This window comes from Colletotrichum gloeosporioides, assembly GCF_011800055.1.
Source record: "Colletotrichum gloeosporioides strain Lc1 chromosome Unknown consensus_65, whole genome shotgun sequence".
Classification (NCBI taxonomy): Eukaryota; Fungi; Ascomycota; class Sordariomycetes; order Glomerellales; family Glomerellaceae; genus Colletotrichum; species Colletotrichum gloeosporioides.
Genome location: NW_025544710.1, coordinates 115,028 through 134,576, shown reverse-complemented (window position 1 = coordinate 134,576; position 19,549 = coordinate 115,028). Strand labels below are relative to the sequence as shown.

Below are 19,549 nucleotides of genomic sequence, written 5' to 3'. Positions count from 1 at the left end.
GCTCGATGGCCAGACTCCCTGGTTTTGATCTACCCCGGGTCAGTCGGACAGTCCCCTGCTCAAGCATATTCCTTTTCCCTGCGAAGCTTGTGCTCATCCTCCATGGCCTCACCCACAATCAGCTCGACGCCATCGGTTCCTCTTTCTCTCAACCTAGCGCGTGCTTCGAACATCCTGTTTCTCGAAAATCCGATAACGGCGCCCCGTGTGGTCTCTGTCGGCCGAGACGTTATTGCTAATAACAACATTTCGTCCAAACCCCCCCCCCCCCCCCCCCCCCACNAAAGTTTTTTTTAAAAAAAAAATTTTCCCCCAACCCCCCCCCCCCCCCCCTTTGAGAATCGAAACAAGAGGGTGTACAGGATGTAGAAAACAAATCATGACAATGTGGGCAAGAAGAATTACTACACCGAACTGGATAGTCCGGCTAGCGAAACCGAAACCGTAGCCATATCTTCTAAGCTTCCAATGGAATGTAGTCCAATCTGCAAGCATCGTTACGTTTGTGTTTTCGGGTTCAACAATCAACCCCCCTGCGATATTGGTAAGGTTAACCGCGGAGAATGTGCCGTTATTATAGTCCTCTCGTACCGAACCCAAGTCGCGCGAGTACGTCACGCGACTCATTCCATCAACTAAAGCGTGGGGTAAGACTCTGGCCACGGTTCGTCCAACAGCGTCGACCATCTCTGGAAATGGCGTGTCTTGTTTGAAAAGTGGCGCTGTAAAGTTTCTGTTCAGAAACTCTGAGGAGTAAACAAACTTCTCAAAGAGCGAAGCCAAGGCTGTCGTGTTTACAACGACATCTCCGCTTCCTGAATGCGTGTCGTTCAGAGTCTCATTCAGAAGGTCAGCCTATTCCACCGAAAATGGCACGTTCTGTGCGGAAAGAGAATGCAGAGCCTCCCACTTGTGGATTTCGGGATCGTCCGAGACCCCCACACTACCGTGGATGGAACTCTTGACTTCCCACCAGCCCAACTCTGGTATAACGACAATCGCAGAGGAGGAGCCGACGGTGCTGCAGTAGACGCGTATGCATAGCACAGCGAGGCCCATAGCAACGTGCTTTCGGGTCGAGATGTAGTGTCTTGAACTGGTGTCCGAGTGTCGCTTCTTCGCGGCCTATGTGCAGTTCCTGGAAAAGAGCCATTCGGCCGAGCAGACTTGGTAGGCTCCAGTGAGGAAGCCAAAAGGTATCCCCTCTCCCACCAGCATCCGACGACAGGCCTGCGTCACCATCGCAGACACAGACGCAACAATAACGATCTTGTGGACTTCGGCGACAAACTGCAGGACGTTGATGGTGACATCCTGCCTGGCAAAATGCGAGAGACAGGCGCTGTCCCAGCTGTCGGAACTCCCGGAAGGTGAATGCACCACAGCTCCTGTGAAAGTGACCGGGGCAAAGTGAATCAACCATGTCTTGTCTCAAAGTCTTCGAGCAAACTCGGGGGCTGGGCTCCTCGGCAGTGGAATCTTTCGCGGCTGGTGTCGAGGGCGGGGATGGATGCGAAGCAATCAGGACGCGTTGCTCCGTCTCCCGCACGTCACCTCAGTCGGGTGACAACGAGGTAAGAGGAACACCCGCGTTCGAGAAGTAGTTGTCCGGATGCATTGTCAATCGCTTTAATGAGAGTAGCATTGTTTCAATGAGTGAAAAAGTCGAAGAGGACCCCAAAGCCGCCAATCGGGTTTAGCAAGCTTCTGAGATAAAACGAGGCAGGACGACAAGAGTGATATGGGCTTCAAGCAGGAGTTGGCAAAAGCAGAAAGCTGTTGCTAGGAACTCCGATCAGGCTACCAATAGTATTTTACTATCGGCAGTGCAAGTAGACCTGCAGAAGATGAGACGGTATGATTTCCCTTTCAAGTAATCATCTCACTTTCGTCCTACCTCAAATGTATCACTTGATGCATACTGCCGCCCGCCGTTGCGGCTGATGGAGTCGCCATGTTCCGCAGGGGCCCGTTCAGAATGATTATGAATGCAAAAGGATTGTCCACCGCCAGTATACTCCGTAATTTTCTCTCTGTCCGGAGTTCAAAATTAGAACGGGGAATATTTGCCTTAAGGGAAAGATATGGGAAGCCTTCGCGCTTTCTCAGATTCCCACAACGGCTTGTTGGAGTATCTGCTGCTCTAATGGGCTCTCATGAAGATCAGGCTGAGGTATTGACGTCCTTGGCACAAGATCCCTCCGAATGTGATGTTCAGATAGTTAGTTACTGCGCCACTCACGATGGGTCTGCATCCTTCACACCATGTAAGACTGAGGTTGCAAGCTATCATAATTCCGAAGTAGGGATTGAGCCTGCAGCCTCCCTGCAGCCCTGCCTCGCTGTACCATTGACATGATGAACGCTGGAACTTCAAACACGGCAGGCGTCTCTGCCAAAGGATGCTGCTCTCTAGCACTACGTCACATCTTTATAACTATGAGATGCCATGCAGTGCTTGAGGGCTTAAGGAGAAAAAGATCGTCTTCTAAAGGGCATAAGAAATGGTCGATGGGAACGACTGCCTTTAACCGTCTTGTGGGGCAAGGCTCTGGGGCAATGGAAATAAATCAGGTGGCGCATCAGCCTTGATTAGAAGGGACAGTTGGTGGGGTGTCTCAATCGCAGTAGTGGTCGTTGGCTTGAGAGGGAGTGCCGGTAGCATAAGAGAGAGGCACGCTTCGCGACGGCGGATTTGAAATTGGATAACTTTAGAAATAGGGTATCAACGTATGCCTAATTATTAATGCAGTAGAAGCTCAGGAGGTTGAAGTGCTGCTTGAGCAGCTTATTGCTTGAATGCCGTGCCCGTGATTCGTTCCGCAGAAAACGCCAAGTCTCCAAGGGGACTAAGACTCAAACAGACCCTGCTCCCGCTGATAAGACTTAAGTTTGAATTATTAGCTAGATGCCTTCAGAAAGATCTGGGTAAATCAATCAGAGAGCCCAAACTTACCTGATGATCCTCCACGAAAGCCGAAGTCTTTGGCCAGCGCCATCTTTCGTCTTACTAGACATCAGATCACAAGTCAGCGACACTCTTTATCCCTCGGTTCGCCTGCGATTGATTTGCACTTAATTCCAGGACTTACCTCCGTCAATTCCCTCATGCACCTTCTCAGCATGAGCTAGTCCATACTCCCAGACATGGCAGCACCACAGAGCCACAAGCATGTGAAATTGGGCGCGCGTTAGAGTTGCTGTCACAACTAAGCTGTGCTGCTTGTCTTCGTTGTCATGCATGATTGCCACAGAGTTCCCCTGAGCATCTGCCCATTCATGCCCATCCGTGGTGAACACGGCTTCTGCGCCCTTGACAAAATTGGTGACGCCGACTTTGCTGGTCTTCCCGTAAACATCGACTGGCACCGCGGCGAAGCGCTTCTTTCCTGGCTTGAGCGAGTGGCTCTTCTTCATACCCAGGTCTTGCAGTCCCGGGATAGCTCGGGTTTGTCGTTTGATGTGATACTTTGGGGAGTCAGACGGCAGCCTTGTGTAGGCACCCGGCCCGAAGCGCATGTGCAGCAGGTCGTATATGTGACGTTCACGTGCTGTGCCGTCTTTCCTAGACTCGATACGCGACAATTCCACTTCTGTAGTAATATCCGTAAGGTCTGCAATTCCAAGGCTAAGGCGATAGATTGGTGGTGAGTCTGGGGTCATTACGTGGATAGACTGAGCGGCGAGGATGAGGGTGGTGGGTTGACAAAGTTCTTGGCCTGGCTGTGACGCGACCTCGTACGTTGGAGGGTCCATGCCCATGGATTCGTTCGTTTCTGCCATGATAATTTTTGACGTCTGTATTGGCTGTAGGATACTGGATGGTTTGTGAGGTTTGTGTCGGCTTCCGAAAATATTGTGGACAAGAAACAGGGGTGATATGTGCCCGGGTGAAGGTGGTGGTGAGATGATGTGCGGAATGAAGAATGACGCAGGACGGGGGATGACGCAGTTAAACACGATTGGGAAAGAGTGCTGCTAAGGCTGACTTCCATCTTTTTAGCTGCAACCGACCCGTGTAAGAAGAATGGAAGGCGTTGCCTGATGGAAAACTGCCATGCAGAGTGCACCGCCACCGCCCGACTTGGCGGTCGCCTTAAGGTGCTTGGCGCAGTGCCGACCAAGCCCGACGTGCCACCCAACATCAGAGTAGTTCAACGAGGGAAGCAACCGCAATCAGAATGAAAAGATATCATGGCATAGTTTCTACTCGACTTCTCAAAAAAAAAAACACGGCGTTAGAAAATATTCACATCGGAAAGAGATCGAAGTACCTTGGTCAAAACCCTAGGAGCTAAGAGTTTCCCACACCAACACAATCATCATATCAAACGGACGAGAGCCCCAGTAAGACAAAAAGAAGCCCAGCTCGCTAAACGCATGTATCAGGCGCAGCAACAAACGTGCCAGCACATGACTCTCAGCGGAGAAGATGAAGATGCAAATGACCCGGAGGGTGCTGAGCAGTGGAGACATGCAAGATGCGGTAGAAGTCACGCGCACGACGATGAATGTGCGCACACTTCCAGCGACGTTTCCACCCAGTAGTTTTGTTTACAAATGGTGTCAATCTTTTAAATTTGGTGTCTTCTTCCATATAAGAATTTGATGCGAGATTCTTTGGAATAAAGATTGCTTTGATTGGGGGAAGAGAATCACTTACACACGCTGCCTTTCTCATGAGGTTCTTCGAAATCCCAATAGCGACGTTCAGCCACGAAGTCTCTGGAGTGCAGCCGCATTACAAGTTGCTCCGGATATTATTGTTAGTGAATTGTCGATTTAGTTAGAGGCTCCTTGCGATCTAAGTTTGCCCGCTAACAAGATCTCACGCGAGCTATGACGCTATCGAAACGGAACTCCACAGGCTTCACTGCTGAAAGTAGCTTACTTTGACTACTTTCCTCGAACATGATATCTACCTGCAATTACCTTAATTACGCAGATGTCTTAAGCTGAAGCAGCCAGTTCTACGCCAAGAGACACTGCGACAGCACCAGTAAGATTTCTCTCAATTTCAGAGTACACCCATGTCCGACGATACCGGTGCATCCGCGGCTCATCCGACTGCGCCGTCTTCACAGTTCACCTATCGTGACTTGCAGCTTCTATCACAATCTTCGCCAGAATCGCATTTACGAGTAGTCGCATTGGTCGACTACGACTCTTTCTACGCCCAGTATGAGTCGCTCAGGCTTAGCCTACCCCCCTCCAAGCCCCTCGCAGTCCGCCAGTGGAACGCCATCATCGCGCTGAACTACGCGGCCAAGGAACGGGGTGTCAAGAGGATCATGTCTGCCGATGATGCACGTCGCATCTGTCCAGAGATAGTGCTCCAGCACGTTCCTACGTGGAGGGAGGGCGACGAGCGCTGGAGGTACCGGGATGATGTGCTGGATCATCTGAAGACGGATAAAGCCTCCCTTGATCCCTACCGCGCTGTGTCGCGTAAGACCATGCATCTCGTCAGGAAGCTCCTACCAGCCAAGCCTGCCCCGACGATCGAGAGAGCTGGTGTGGACGAGTTCTACCTCGATTTGTCGGCCCAAGTCCACCGAACGTTGGTGGAACAATTCCCTACATTGACACCAGTCAATATGAGTCTGGACGATTACCTACCCTTACCTGCGGCAGACACATCACTGCAATGGGGCAAAGAGAAAGTCATGATGCCAGCAGACTCAAGGAATCTTGACGAGGTTCTCGACTGGGACGACGTGGTACTAAGTATTGGGGGTAACATCGTTCGAAACATACGTGAGGAGATCAAAAAGCAGCTGCAGCTCACCACCTCTGCTGGTATAAGCTGTAACAAAATGCTCGCCAAGGCGGCTTCTAGGATGAACAAGCCAGCAGGCCAAACAATAATGAGGCGCAAGTCCATTCCCATCATCATGCCAACCCTCAAAGCTACTTCGCTCTCCGGGTTGGGAAGACAACTAGGTCAGAAGGTTGTCAAGACCTTTGGCTCCGACAACATCCGTGATCTACTCCAGGTCTCCCTCACGGAAATGAGATCGCAACTGGGAGCCGAAGACGGACTGTGGGTGTACAACGCAATCAGGGGCGACGAAAAAGGCCCTGTCAGGCCCCGGAGCGAGGTCCAGTCATTACTAGCCGCGAAGACCTTCATACCGAAAGCGGAAAATCTACAGCAAGCGGACAAATGGCTTCGGATATTCGCAGCAGACCTGGAATCTCGATTGCACGACCTCGATCTTGACTCCGAACTCCCTAGACGACCACGAACGATTGCAGTACACCACCACATCAATGGCCGCTTTGGCCCGACACGCTCAAAACAGGCACCCATCCCTCCTCAAATTGAGATCAACAAGGAAACCATTTTCGACATGCTACATGACCTTCTGAGAGATCTCACTGAGCACGGGGAGTCTTGGCCGTGCTTGGGCGTATCAGTCAGCATGTCCAACTTGGATTCTGGATTGCCTGCGCCTCAAACCGGGCGCATCACCTCTTTCTTTGCCACCGAAAACTCTCGCAGTCCTCGCAAACGGGGAAGAGAAGAGGATGTATGCGGTGCTTCTGGGAGTTCAGCTAAGCGGCAGGTTGTTGCATCATCGAATGTATTCAGGTCGCCAGATGCGGCGGATGGGGCAGAGGAACATTACTATTTGTGTCCAAACTGCAGCGAGGCTGTGCAGCCAAGTGAGGTTCTAGAACATCTGGACTGGCATGTTGCGATGGAGGTTCAGAATCAACAGTTTTAGTGGTCTTGATTAGATAATGATGTATCATGTCCAGGTCCCTTTTCATCATCCTCGTCGTTCTCGCCATCTTCGTAGTCTTCATTGTCCTCGTCATCCTTGTCGTCGTCCTCAACCATTCCCGAACTGACTTCAAGGGCTCGTTTATCCGTTAACATTGAAATCAGTGTCCAATGGAAGATTGACCGAATGTAAGTCATGTCGATGATTCCAATTCGTATTCCACTGCGTCAAGATGCAGCGTATCATCATCGTCGGCTTTTGGCCATGGCCACCAGCCATCGAGCGGCAAGTTGCCGTATATGTTGTTGTAGAAAGATTCGGGACTGTCACATACCCACTTGTAGAGATCCTCAACATAGCTGCTCGTCCCATCCTTCGCCCATGCGCGAGCCCAACTCATGTTTTTCCTGCTAAGGTCAGTGACGGCAAAACTGTCCAAAGTAACACGGTCGCGAGCATAGACAGACATCTTTGCCGTCCAAAAAGGGTTGTCTCCCCGGTCTGACAAGAAGAAGTTGCGAGTGCACGTCCACCCCATCTGCGCAAACATCCTGGGTTCCCTGTGGTGATCTAGGGCCTGGGTGTAAGTGGCTTTGAAGTCGAAGTTGGCAGTGGTCCAGAAGAACCCTCCGCGCATGAGTCTTTTGAGGTCTGTTGTTTTGACGCAAAGCCTGACTTCCATTCTAGGCTCGGTACCTGTTTGGGGTGCCAAGGGGTGCGGTGAGTCCCAAGTGAAAATAGCCTGTGGTTCGACGTTCTTCCAGGGCTGCGAGTCGTAGTGTTGCACGCGATGCGCGTGGGATGATGAGTTGTAATATGGGGGATGCCTATCTGGGAAAGAACTTACGCCAGTTGCCACGTGCGGAACCGCCGACTCTACAAGGTCTCTCATTGTGCCGGCCGACGGTATGAATGCTGATAAGTAGCTATTGAGGCACAGTTTGTACGCAAAATGCTTCGCGTGGAAACGTACAGGAACTTGTACTTCCTGGAAAGGATATTTGGAGCTTTTGGTAGGTGAGTAGGGACGAATGTATGTCAGATTGGGGGAAGGGCAGAGGACACTTGTGGTGGCAATGAATGTTATAAGCTGGTCGCAAGCAACCGGAGAAAGACTGTTGTGCTCCACATAAGGTTTCGAGAAGCATGGCTTTATGTTCTCCTTGGTGCTATATGTTGCATACCTTGCTGTTGACGCACATGCCTGTCCGGCACCCTGAACCTAAACCGCCGTCATCCGGGTATCATTTCGCTCCGCCAACTCAATATCGGTCCAATCCTCAACTGGATGGTTCCGTATCTTCGCCGTCAACAGTTTTGTCTTTCTTATCCCCACTCTTCTCCTCGGGTTTCTCGGGCGCCTCTGAAGCCCCATCTTCTTCCACTGATAACTCAGGCTTCGGCCGCCAGTACAGACACGTGCTTGAGAAGGAGGTGTATGTTCCGTCCTGAGGAAAGGCGAATTGCTTGTGGGAATTGTGCATATCGCTCATGCACTTGAACTCGCCGTCCTTCAACGTTCCAGCTCTGTGCGTGTCAGTGTTGATCACTTTCATCCAGTGGAACACGTACCCATCCCAAACATCCCACCCGGTGCCGACAAACATGGCTGGCAGAGCCTTCTCCAGAGTGGCCTCATATATCGGGCGATACATGTGAATGGCAAACACGAGGGTGTCCTCGTCGACGGCCTCGAAGGCAGCGGGGGATTCGACTACTTCGTGGTCGAGATTCTCCAGGAACTTGGTATCATTGGGCGTGAATCGCGGTTCTTGGAAAGAGCATGGAATTGTCTCGTTGTAGATGGCAGCTGTTGCTTGGTAAGTTTTGATTGGCGTTTAAGCAACGGCGAATATACATACATAGAGCTTCCACTACAGTCAGAAACCCATCCAGCTGTATGTAACTCCTCCTCTTCGCGTCCCAACCGCCGTCCTCGGGGTCAAACGTGCCGACCCCCAGACAAACCGCCTTCTTTACCCTCCTCCCCTCGCCTGCGTTCTTCCGGACAAGATCCTTGATTCGCTCATGACACGTCGTGTCTCGCCAGCGGGCCTTGAACCCCTCGTATTCGGCCGTTATCTCGTCGACAGACTTGAATATGCGGGGTTCATTGCTCTTGGCCGCCTCCAGGGCTTTCGCGGGTACCTTGGGCGGTTTCCTCCGAAACCTCGACTTGGACTTGACAAAAGTCCATTCCTCCTGCGCTGGCTCGCTCTTGGTTTCTGTGGTTGCTGCTGATGCCATTTTGTGCATGCGTAAAAGGGATTATTGGGTTTGGCGGGGGAAGACGCTTTGGAGGGATGAACTTTTTGACCGGCAGAATAGGCACCGCTTTCCTCACCAGAATCTGTCAATTGGCAGGCGGTGAAAATCACATCGGCTCAATCACTTATCGCCGATGGCCCAAGCTCCCACTCCAGCTGCAGCTGCAGCTGCTCCTGCCACCACCGCTGTCACTCCAGAAGGTCGCACGCCTAAAATCTCACGGCTCCCACCAACGCGGTCGAGAGCCCGGAATAGAAGCATCGAATGCAGGCGACGATCATTCTCACCATCCTTTCCTAGGAATACCAAATACTCCTTGGTTTTTCAAATTCTATGCCGTCTTTCCGCCTTCCTCCGGCTCTAGACATTTGACAATCGACGTCCAGCACAAGTGAGACATAACGTGGCACGACATCCGGCCGTCACCTCGACCGCCAGGCCAATTCCACAAGACAAAGAAAACCATCCAATTGGGACTCGTTCTCGGTGTTCTCTCAAGTGGCAACGAGGGACCCCGAAAGTCCACGCGGCGGGCCTCGATCGGCAGGCTGGAATTCACAAGTCCGGAGCTCTGCGCCGTCAGCTTACCACCATTCGGCACTCTACCCAACAACATCCCCAAGCGCCGTTGGACAAACCCGTCACCAACACAATCAACTCATCACCTCTGCAAATCGCACGACCCAGAGCACAAATCAGTCTTGCATCTCCCCGAGATCGAACGCTCTCCCACCCCGAAAATCCTGCCCGTCCGGCCCCCAAAAATAGCGGCCCCCATCGCCTTGGATTTTCCCAACTCTCACCGTCCACCATGCGTTGCAATATTCTTCCAGCTAACAGCTCGCAGCTTTCACCTGCAGCACAGCTCCCGCAGTCAGCAGTCAGATCAAGCACAATAGCCAAATGACAAGCCAAAGAGAAAAGAGTGTGGTGACATCGCCGCCTGCAGCCCGCACCTCGGGCGCTTACACGCCCCTCGACCCCTGTCGCCCCCAACCACTCACGACCCCCGACAACCTCGAGGAAGATGTGATACGCCCTCCCATTCGCTCCGTGGCCCCAAATGCCCAGCGCCTCGCCCGCGGCCTCTCTCCCCCGTCCCCAGCCGCCCATTGGTTCCCCGTCCACCTCCACCCGGTGCCGTGAGCGAGCCAGCAGGGGAGGGGGCGGATGGCCGTCCTGCAGGCCCAGCGCACATCGTTACTGGCTCCCGCCGGGCCCCAATCTTTACCGGTGCACTCCAGCGTGCCACCAAACCCCCGTCCAGACCGTCGAGCCCGAGAGGAGGCTCGCCTTCTCGATTGGACGGACCTGCAATGTGCAAACTGCATGGTGCGCTGCGGGAAATGGGATGGGATAATGGGGCCTGCAGCGACGGCGGCGGCTCGCAGCCTGCGGGCCAGATAATAGCCTGACGGGCCGCCCTCGGTGTGCGTAGTGTTCTTCCTTCTCTCCTCCTCTGCTAGTGCGGTGTTGAAATCTCCAAAGTCTTCGAAAAGCTACGAAAGCTGCGATCAGGAACATTTGCGACTGGGAAGAGACGGCGTTCTTTCTCCCGACATTCTGCGCCGGCAAAAGCAAACATCATACGGACCAACCACCCCGGCGAACAAACCCCAAGGCGGGGTTGAATCGAAGCGAACGGCTGTGCGACAAAGACACAGCTCCCGACGGTTGAGATTCTCGTTGAAGAGGAGGCTTCGTCGTTGACTGTTCTACGAAATACGCCTACATTTTACACCCAAACACAACCGCCAATATGCTCGCCTCAACAATCTCAGCACTCCTCCTCGCCGCGACGGCCTCCGCCCACATCGTCATCTCATACCCAGGCTGGCGCGGCAACAACCTCATCACCAACGAGACATGGCCCTACGGCATGCAATGGAACTACCCATGTACGTTTCTCACCCATTCTCTCCTCTCTCTCTCGCCGTAACTGACACAAAATCTTACAGGCGGCGGCATGGGCGTGACCAAGAACAGAACCTACTGGCCGACAACAGGCGGCGCCCTCTCCTGGCAACCGGGCTGGTTCCAGGGCCACGCGACAGCCTTCATGTACGTCAACATGGGCTTCGGCACCGACGGCCCCGACGGCGGTCCCATCAACATGTCCTTCCCCATGATCCCCGTCTTCCAGATCCTCGGCCCCAGCAAGAACCCCTACCCGGGCACCGTCTGCCTCCCGCAGGTGCCTCTCCCCGCCAACACGACCGTCAAGGCCGGCGACCACGCCACCATCCAGATCGTCGAGCTCGCCGTGCACGGCGCCTCTCTTTTCTCCGTAAGTCCCGTCCCCTCCTTCTTACAGTGTAAGTGCGTTTGCTGACCATGCCCAAAAAGTGCGTCGACATCGAATTCGCCGAGCCAGGCGACCCGAAAATCGGCAAGGTCAACGACTCAAACTGCTTCAACTCGCAGGACATCGGCTTCGCGGACGTCTACACCATCACCACCAAGGAATCCGGCCAGGCCGCCGCCGAGGCCGCCACCTCCGGCGCGGAGCCCGGCAGCGCCGTCACGTTCTGGTACATGGGCAAGCGGCCGCAGAGCGCCTGGGCCGTCTTCAGCTGGGTGCCGATCGTCGTCGGCGGGCTCTGGGTGTTGCTGTAAGGAAGTGCGTACGTGCGCGACGTGATGGGAAGCAGCTGGAGTGAGATGATGATGAAACGTTGGGTGGAATGGGATTATACCTCGGGACATTATTGTATATTGGCATCAAAGATGGCGTTGGGAGGGATCAAGTCTGGGCGAGAAAAGCCTCACTACTACACTCGTATTATTATCTAACTGTTTCTTATTTTTTCAATGAATGAAATTCTTCAGTTGAATATTGACCGCGGTGAACTGTTGGTGCTCGCGATCTGCATCGTTTCAATACGTTTCTCGGTAAGAATTGGCAGTGAACGCGCTATTTCTACGATCATCGCCTCTGGCCCAAGATTTGTGCCTGGAAGGAGCGGCGTGTGATGGTGGAAAGCGACGGCGCTTCCGGCACTTGACCCGGCCGCGTACCCGGACTGGACCTACTTCAGCACCCAAGACTCTGCGAGTCAAAATGAGTATCCCCAGGATTGTAAACATGAATCATGGGAGCGGTTTCATTACGCTCCAAATCGCGTTCTAAGCTAGCTGTCTCTCAATTGCTCATGCTGCAGTTCATCGCATTCCTATCGCGTCCCCGCCGGTGTTTCGCCGTGGCCTCAGCAAGCGCGGGCACCCTGACATCACGCGGCCGTCACTCTCCGGCCCTCCGTGCTCATGCTTATTACTAGAACCCCATCACACCTTAGTTATTCACAACTGTTGCAGAGCCTCCCTACCCAGCTCCTTCACCCGGACTTCCGACACCTTATCGACGGCAGACTTGATCCAGCCTTCGCCCCCGAGAGACTTGATCTCTGCCTTACTGGTCGAAGCGAATGTTCCCAGTGCGACAAGAGCGCGATAGACGACCTCTGAGTCGCTCTGCTCGGACAGAATTTTGCCGACGGCCGTAATGAAACGCTTGGATTGGAATGAAGTCCTCTCCTTGTGGGCATAGACGGCGTAGTTGATCAAAGTGGTAGTCGCCGCAATGAGGATGTTCCGGTTGAACTGGCCGATGGCTGCACTGCCAGAGAGACCAAGTACCTTCTCGAGCAGAGTCGCTGCAGTGTCAGCCTCCTTTGCTGCGAGCGCTTCGCCCTTTGGTGAGGTGAAGATGTTGGCGAACGTGCGCAGGGCCATCATCACCGAGTTCTCGTTAGGAGCCGCGCCATCGGGCGCGTTCAAGGCACTAGACACGGCAATGCGAAGGAATGAACCTTCAGATGACGAGGCGTCCGCAGCAAGAGGCGACGTCGCAACGCACCTCAGAAGATCCAGCCCCGCCAGACGATCCGAGTAAGGCCACAGGGTCACAATCTTGACAGCAAGGTCAATGCCGGCCTGGTCAACAGGCTTGGAGTTCTCGATGGAATCCTTCACCGTGTTAAGGGTGTTTTGCTCGGTTGGGTTCAAAGCCGCATCCTTCCGACCAGATGAAATCATGTTTGCGTTGATGGTAAGAATCTTCTTGATCATGGCATCGTATTTGCCAGCCGTGATGTTCAGATACTCGGCTTGCGGCAAAACCTTGGGCCTCAACTCAGACTCGCCGGGTCGATATCTTGACTCCGTGCCATAAGGATCAGAGGTGGCTGGCGCAGACTGGCCAAGAGTCGCGCCTTGGGTGTTTTGTGTGATGAAGTTGGCGACATTGTCGAGATAGCTGATTGGAAGCTCGTTATCGTTCAGGAACTTCGTGGCAGCATCGTAGGGGTTCTGAGACAGGTTGTAAGGCAGCTTCAACGGCGGCTTGCCATCCTCAATATCGACATCGAAAACGTAGTCGTAGGACTTGCCATTGTACTCGGTCTTCTTGCCGCTGCTTCCCGCTGAGTCGACGACAGTTCCGATGTTGATCCATTGTTGTTGGCCTACAGCATGTCAGTAACGTCGAGGATTGCTTTATCTACTGCAATCACTTACTGGCTGACCACTGGTGGGCGGTAATGTTGCCATTGCCCTGGTTGATCATCTGCACCTGTCCCTCCTTCGTACCGGACCTAGACTCGAGGAACTCTGGACCGGGAAGCTGTTCCTTGTTGATAGATGGCAGCTGCTGCTGAGGAATAGATGAAGCCTTGACAGACTCCTCAAAGTCGGAAATGGCCTGGGCACTGGCTGCCCGCTCGCTGCTGCGGGTGAAGACGCGCGCAACACCGTCACTTGCTCCCGACACAAGGTCACCAGTCTCGGCGTTGACCGCAACAGCCCACACCGAAATTGCAGGGTGAGTAATGGTCTGCACGCAGTCGTTTCCCTTCCATACACGAACAGTACGGTCCTCGCCGGAGCTTACCAACTCACCCGAAGGCAAGCTTGCCAGGGCATAGATGAAGCTCTCGTGGCCATGGAGCTCGCCAACCTGCTGGCCGTTCAGTTTCCACAGACGAATAACACCATCATTGCTGGCGCTGGCAATCTCAGCACCGCTTGGGTGGCCCTTCGGAACTTTGCAAAGGGCGCGCACGACTTCGGGGGTGTAGATGGTGGATCGGGGCTCGGCGTCGCCGGCGACGGCAGCCTTGAGGTTGTATATGCGAATGCTCGTGTCGGCGCAGCCAGTCACGACAGTCTCCTCGTCAAGCGCAAGCACGGCCCAGACACTCTTCTCATGGCCGCTGAGGCGAATCTCGGGCTCCCACGTGCTGGTGCTCCAAACAATGGCCTGAGAATCCCAGCCTCCCGACACGATGTATGTTCCTTTGGGCGAGACGTCCAGACTGCATACATTCTGGGAATGGCCAATCAAGAGACGCTCGGCGTTATCCCCTTGGCTGGATTGTGGTTGTCTGACTTCGACGATGGTGTCCTTGCCGCCGGACGCGATGAGGCCATCAGGGTATTGTTCGGAAGGTGGAAGGTACGTGACGGAGTTGACGAATTCGGAGGTCTGGCTCGAGACGGAAGGTTCGAAGGAGGGGGGAGAGTCGGAGACCTGACGCCAGACTCTTACGCTGCCATCGCGGGAGGCGGACAGGATCGTATGGGAAGCTGGGAAGCTGACGGCCTTGACCTGTTGATCACAAAGTGCGTTAGCCGTGAAACAAACAGCAAAGCTTCGCTGCGTGTACTTACGTCGGAGTCGTGGCCAGACAGCTGGGCGGAGAGTTTGTAATCGGCCATGGCTGTCGACTTGGACTAAGTAGAATGGTATGAAGAAATTGCTAAAGAGGACCAGGTGTAGATAGCTCACACCTCGGTTGATGTTCCGGAGGAGGTGGCTGTTGTCGTGGTGCTGCAACGTGTGGGTGGTTTGGTAATGGTGGCAGCTACACTAGGTACCGGACGATGACGATGGAAGCGGGAACGGCGAAGCTCCACTGCGCCACAAGGGGGGCAGGCGGGGAGGGGCCATTGGGGGGTCGGTGCAGGTGTCCCCCGGGCAATCAACAGCTCCATCCCTGCCTCCTTCCTGCTTCCATTGACTTCCCTGCCGGAACAGGTCAAGCGGCAGCTCACCAGCCACAGTTGGAGAGCTGCTTATCAAAGCACGTGGTGCCATCTCGTTGCGTCCAATCAGCTCCGCCCGAGGCAGCAGCTCCCCGCTCCTTTCAAGCCACAGCAGCCGAAGGAAGCAGCGCGGGGTCAACTCTGTCCTCTTGCAGCAGCACTTCACTTTCAGTTTCAGGGGTCCATCGAATCTCGGTGCATCAGCGTCCTCCTTCCTTCGAGAACCCCCATCGGCTCTGCTCCGACTCGGGACAGAACCCCACTATTATTTCCTTCGCGCTGCTCTCCCATTTGCTTCCATCCACTTTGTTTCGCAGCTGTCTTCTCGATTCCCGTTTTTTTGCTTCTGCTTCTTCCTCCCCTGCGCTGCCCGAGGCGTTCTCTCACGACCCCATTGCATCCTCCACGAACATTTACGACGTTACGGCTGTATTGACTGACTCTCCTTTTTCTTTCCTCGCGGACATTGGCTCTCTACACATCGTGCACCTCGGCATTTGTCCCGCGTCAACGACTTCCGTTTGATACCCCTCCCTCTCCTCCCCCGACGCACACGTTGCGACATCGAACGATTCGAAATCCCTTCAAGCTACCAACCACCAGCACCATGGCGACCACACCTTCTGCTGCGGCCGAGACCTCGCGTCAATACGTCCCCCTCACCTGCCACGGCCACTCGCGACCTGTTCCTCACGTCTGCTTCTCTTCTCTGGAAAAGGAAGAGCAGTACTACATGATCTCCGCCTGCAAGGGTAAGCTTGCGACACGCGACCCGGCTTTGCGATCGGCGCAATGCTAACCTTGTCGCAGACGGAAACCCTATGCTGCGCGATGGCCTCACTGGCGATTGGTAAGGCGAAGCACATCGACAGCGCAGTGGCACTTCTAACCGACTGACAGGATCGGAACCTTCATCGGTCACAAGGGTGCCGTCTGGCAGGCCAGACTTAGTCCTGATGCCTCCAACGCTGCCACCGCCTCTGCTGACTTCACCGCGTAAGCTCTGTGCGACGGTCGACTTGCGAGTGGTGGCTAACAATTTGTAGCAAGGTCTGGGACACCCACAGCGGCGAGGTCCTCTACACCCTTCAGCACAACCACATCGTCCGCGCCGTTGCCTACCCTCCCGACAATTCTGACCTGATCGCGACCGGAGGTATGGAGAAGAAGCTGCGCGTCTTTGACCTGAGCGACTTTGCTCCCAACCCGAACGACGCCGCCGGTCCTGTGACCGTCCAGGCCTCGGCCGGTTTCGAGATTGGCGAGGGCACCCACACCGGCTCAATCAAGTTCATCGCCTGGACTAAGGACCCTAACACGATCGTCACCGCTTCCGATAACACTCTCCGCTGGTTCGACCTTCCCACGCGCCAAGTCATTCGTCAGGAGGTTCTCGACGGCGAGATCAAGTCTTGCGAGCTGGTTTCTCTTGCTCCCGAAATCACCTCCCCTGGGGATATTGGCGGCGGTCTCCCAGTCCTGGCCGTTGCCGCCGGCAAGTCCGTCTACTTCTGGGGCGGCATCCAGGCCATGGATGAGCTCAAGCGCATGGAACTGAAGCACGGCGTCGCTAGTGTTGGCCTGGACATCAAGGGACGCAAGTTTGTTGTTGGAGAGGAGCCTGGCACCTGGGCGCGTGTCTGTCGCTGGGACGATGGCACCGAGATTGGTGAGTCTTGCCGAGAAAGCAAAATGAACTCGTTACTAATAAGCCGCAGAAACCCTCAAGGGCCACCACGGTCCCATCTGGTCCATCGCCTTTGCCCCTGACAACAAGCTGTACGCGACCAGCTCCGAGGACGGCACTATCAAGCTGTGGAAGAACTGCGACGGCTTCTACGGCCTTTGGCGTGGCGGTGCCACCAACGCGGAGCGCACCGTGGACTAGAAGAGCACGGCCTCCAGCGTGGTGTCACGCAGCGATGCCAGTGATATCTATTCTCTCCCAAGCAGCCGAGTCTCGTCGGGCTCGCAATTCGACGGCTGCTCGCATTTGAGCAACAACTCCATCTCTGAGACTCCGGCGGCGGCCCACCAGCAGATGGGAAAGTTCCTAGCCTCCGTCACTGATGGTACCGGACAGGAGACGCAGTCGTATGCCCAGATCACCCGTCGCCGTTTGGCTCAGACCAACTAAGCAGATGTCGGAGGTTACGCGCAGGAGGGACTGAGATGTTCCACTTGCCGCCAGATCTCTCGTCGAGCTACAGTGTGCATGGATAGAATACATAAAACGTTTGAGTTATTAGAGCGAGCCATTGAGGATGACGGCTAGGGTAGATGGTTGCCACCAATGGCGATTGATACCAGAATACACATTACTAGACCTGAGAAAGCAATTGAGTTCAAGTGCTCAACAGAATTCCTTTGTCTTGTCTATGCAAGTGTGAGGCTGCCTCATGCGAAGCCTGTGCATGAAGTGAACATTCACCTGTGCGACTCTGTTCGTCCTTTCAAATGGAGGAGCCTTCTCAGTCGCCCAACAAAGAGGCAAAGTAAATCTCCCGACCCTCCAATGCAGCTGAGATGAAGGCTTCTCAGACAAGGGCTGACTGTGCTTAAGGTTGCTACAAGCTATGGCTTTGCCACCTTCATCCTTGCCATCACTGCCTCTACTTCTATCACTCCTGCTGTTGCCATCTCTAAGGTCTTATTATTTATGCCTTCATTGCTGTTGTCGAATTCAGGCTTCACATCTCAAACATCGCTTCTCGCTATGGAAGGATCGTCAAATGTAGCAACCAGATCACTTGCTTGCTTGTGCAGTAGGTACCTCACCATGCCAGGCCTGGAGACTTGAGTTGTAAGAGCGTCAGTAATCCAGCTCCTCAATCTTTCCATCGAATGCAGCCGCAACGCAGGACAGCTCTGGTGATCTGCGGGTACTGTGAAGTGCCTAAGGAGCTGAAAGATCTGGTGAGGAAGACAGGGATGCTCGAAGTCCGTTTTGGCAGATTACAGAATCTTGGAAGTGGCCTTTTGGGAATGGAGATTGACGATTATCTTGCGGAAATTCACCGGAATATTTTGGTCGAGCAGTTGGAGTCCCATATGGGGGCATTTGTCGATTTAAGCCGCCACCCTCGGCTCGAAAGGCTACTCAAACGCACTACGACACTGTATGAGCGCAGTGTATCTTCGACTTACTGTAGCTATGTCGCTATGAAGAGTGATGAGTTTGTTGGCATCAAACTCCGATACTTAGATGCTATCCCAAGTTTCCACGTCTGCGAGATTTGCACAAGACGTCTTCGGCCCTCGGAATGGTCTTTGGGCGCAGTAGGTTGGAAATGGAGCTGAAGCAGAATCACATCGAGTTGCAAGTCTCTCCGCGAAGGGTGCGCAATATCAACGAAACCTCGGCGCCCCCTCTGAACTGGCCGTCCTTCTCGTCAATGAGCGAATCCTTCAACTTTGAAATCGGCCTCTAGCACTTGTACACGAGCGTGGAAGAAAATAGCCGCTCGATGGGATTAGGGAACTGTCAGAGGCGGAGGCATCTTAGTCTCCACGAACAACTCTTCGTAATCCTTGGGGGTCCAGACCTGCAACCTTGACGAGGCCTCCTCGGGTGGACCCCATAGGGCTGGGCTGCATGCGTGCCTCAAGCAAATACACTATGAGCGAATGACTGAAAGTTCGGCTAGCATCAGTTGAGTCATGCATATGCTCTGTTGGTTTAAGGCCACCTTGTAATCAGGGTTGCTATTTGATCGGCTGTGCTCGCTATCCCCGTGGGACTAGTCTTACTCTTTGGAAATGAGGCTCCCAAGCAGATTTCAGATAAACATGCCCCCGATGTAGTCTTTGACGTGTTGAAAATAGCACCCCTGATTTTCCCGGACCTTTGCTTCTTTGAGCTATTGGTCTCAATTTCCCCCAGAAGATACTTATCCCATCCGCCAAAACCTTCTGCGCATTACAATTGGACATTGCTGTATCAATTTGCCCCTTTTGAACCAGGATTGAAACGACATTCATCCGAGCCGAACGACGACCTTGACGCTTATTGCAAGATGGATGGCAAGGCGTGGGGAATTGTGTGCTCCATCGCCTACCAGGGAGCCTGTTGAATCAGCAGAGGGCTTTCCCATGCCTTCGACTCCTCCGTGGTCCACCGATGCTCCAAGTTTGAGAGTTCAGCGTCGCCAAGGAATATCTGAGAAGTCATACGCTATCACTGGTGCAAAGCTCAAAACGGTTGGTCTTATTTGCTGCTGGTCCCGCAATGTCCGTTGATTACTGGTGCCATGTATTTTCAAGAGTCTTGGCCTGGGTCGAAAAGGGGCGAGCTCGGTTTTTTTGCGGTGTCCTCTGCCTAAACCCGTGACCATGTGTGATTCCGAGACCGGGTCCTTTTGGCGGTGGATCTAGGGAACGCCAGAGGGAAAGGAACGGGCTACGGGTCGTATGGCAAGGCAAACGGCGGCGGTGGCTGTTGCAGGCACTCGCCCCGGTAGCGGTACTGGGGAGAATGGGCGCTAGACTCGTGAGGCAGGTGCGACTCG

General features: G+C 54.0%; 7 protein-coding genes across 7 annotated transcripts; 3 read left to right on the top strand and 4 right to left on the bottom strand.

Moving 5' to 3' along the window:
• Positions 1 to 2,849: 2,849 nt before the first annotated feature.
• GCG54_00012300 (uncharacterized protein) lies at positions 2,850 to 3,783 on the bottom strand (the record flags this gene model as incomplete). The annotated part of the gene is made up of 3 exons (XM_045412180.1): positions 2,850 to 2,876; positions 2,957 to 3,006; positions 3,093 to 3,783. 3 exons carry the CDS (start codon positions 3,781 to 3,783, stop codon positions 2,850 to 2,852), a joined length of 768 nt encoding a protein of 255 aa, XP_045261215.1.
• Positions 3,784 to 5,030: 1,247 nt separating this feature from the next.
• Positions 5,031 to 6,731, top strand: GCG54_00012299 (N-acetyltransferase eso1; the record flags this gene model as incomplete). The annotated part of the gene is made up of 1 exon (XM_045412179.1): positions 5,031 to 6,731. The coding sequence occupies one exon, from the start codon at positions 5,031 to 5,033 to the stop codon at positions 6,729 to 6,731; it is 1,701 nt and encodes a 566-aa protein (XP_045261214.1).
• A 193-nt stretch (positions 6,732 to 6,924) lies between these two features.
• Positions 6,925 to 7,623, bottom strand: GCG54_00012298 (uncharacterized protein; the record flags this gene model as incomplete). The annotated part of the gene is made up of 2 exons (XM_045412178.1): positions 6,925 to 7,497; positions 7,579 to 7,623. 2 exons carry the CDS (start codon positions 7,621 to 7,623, stop codon positions 6,925 to 6,927), a joined length of 618 nt encoding a protein of 205 aa, XP_045261213.1.
• Positions 7,624 to 8,011: 388 nt separating this feature from the next.
• Positions 8,012 to 8,978, bottom strand: GCG54_00012297 (uncharacterized protein; the record flags this gene model as incomplete). Its single annotated transcript, XM_045412177.1, has 2 exons — positions 8,012 to 8,541; positions 8,594 to 8,978. 2 exons carry the CDS (start codon positions 8,976 to 8,978, stop codon positions 8,012 to 8,014), a joined length of 915 nt encoding a protein of 304 aa, XP_045261212.1.
• A 1,780-nt stretch (positions 8,979 to 10,758) lies between these two features.
• On the top strand, positions 10,759 to 11,615 carry GCG54_00012296 (uncharacterized protein; the record flags this gene model as incomplete). Its single annotated transcript, XM_045412176.1, has 3 exons — positions 10,759 to 10,897; positions 10,958 to 11,286; positions 11,346 to 11,615. The coding sequence occupies 3 exons, from the start codon at positions 10,759 to 10,761 to the stop codon at positions 11,613 to 11,615; spliced, it is 738 nt and encodes a 245-aa protein (XP_045261211.1).
• A 684-nt stretch (positions 11,616 to 12,299) lies between these two features.
• Positions 12,300 to 14,714, bottom strand: GCG54_00012295 (Ubiquitin homeostasis protein lub1; the record flags this gene model as incomplete). The annotated part of the gene is made up of 3 exons (XM_045412175.1): positions 12,300 to 13,462; positions 13,515 to 14,604; positions 14,667 to 14,714. The coding sequence occupies 3 exons, from the start codon at positions 14,712 to 14,714 to the stop codon at positions 12,300 to 12,302; spliced, it is 2,301 nt and encodes a 766-aa protein (XP_045261210.1).
• Positions 14,715 to 15,648: 934 nt separating this feature from the next.
• On the top strand, positions 15,649 to 16,929 carry GCG54_00012294 (Serine-threonine kinase receptor-associated protein; the record flags this gene model as incomplete). The annotated part of the gene is made up of 5 exons (XM_045412174.1): positions 15,649 to 15,793; positions 15,852 to 15,891; positions 15,942 to 16,037; positions 16,088 to 16,710; positions 16,760 to 16,929. 5 exons carry the CDS (start codon positions 15,649 to 15,651, stop codon positions 16,927 to 16,929), a joined length of 1,074 nt encoding a protein of 357 aa, XP_045261209.1.
• Between the last annotated feature and the right edge of the window lie 2,620 nt (positions 16,930 to 19,549).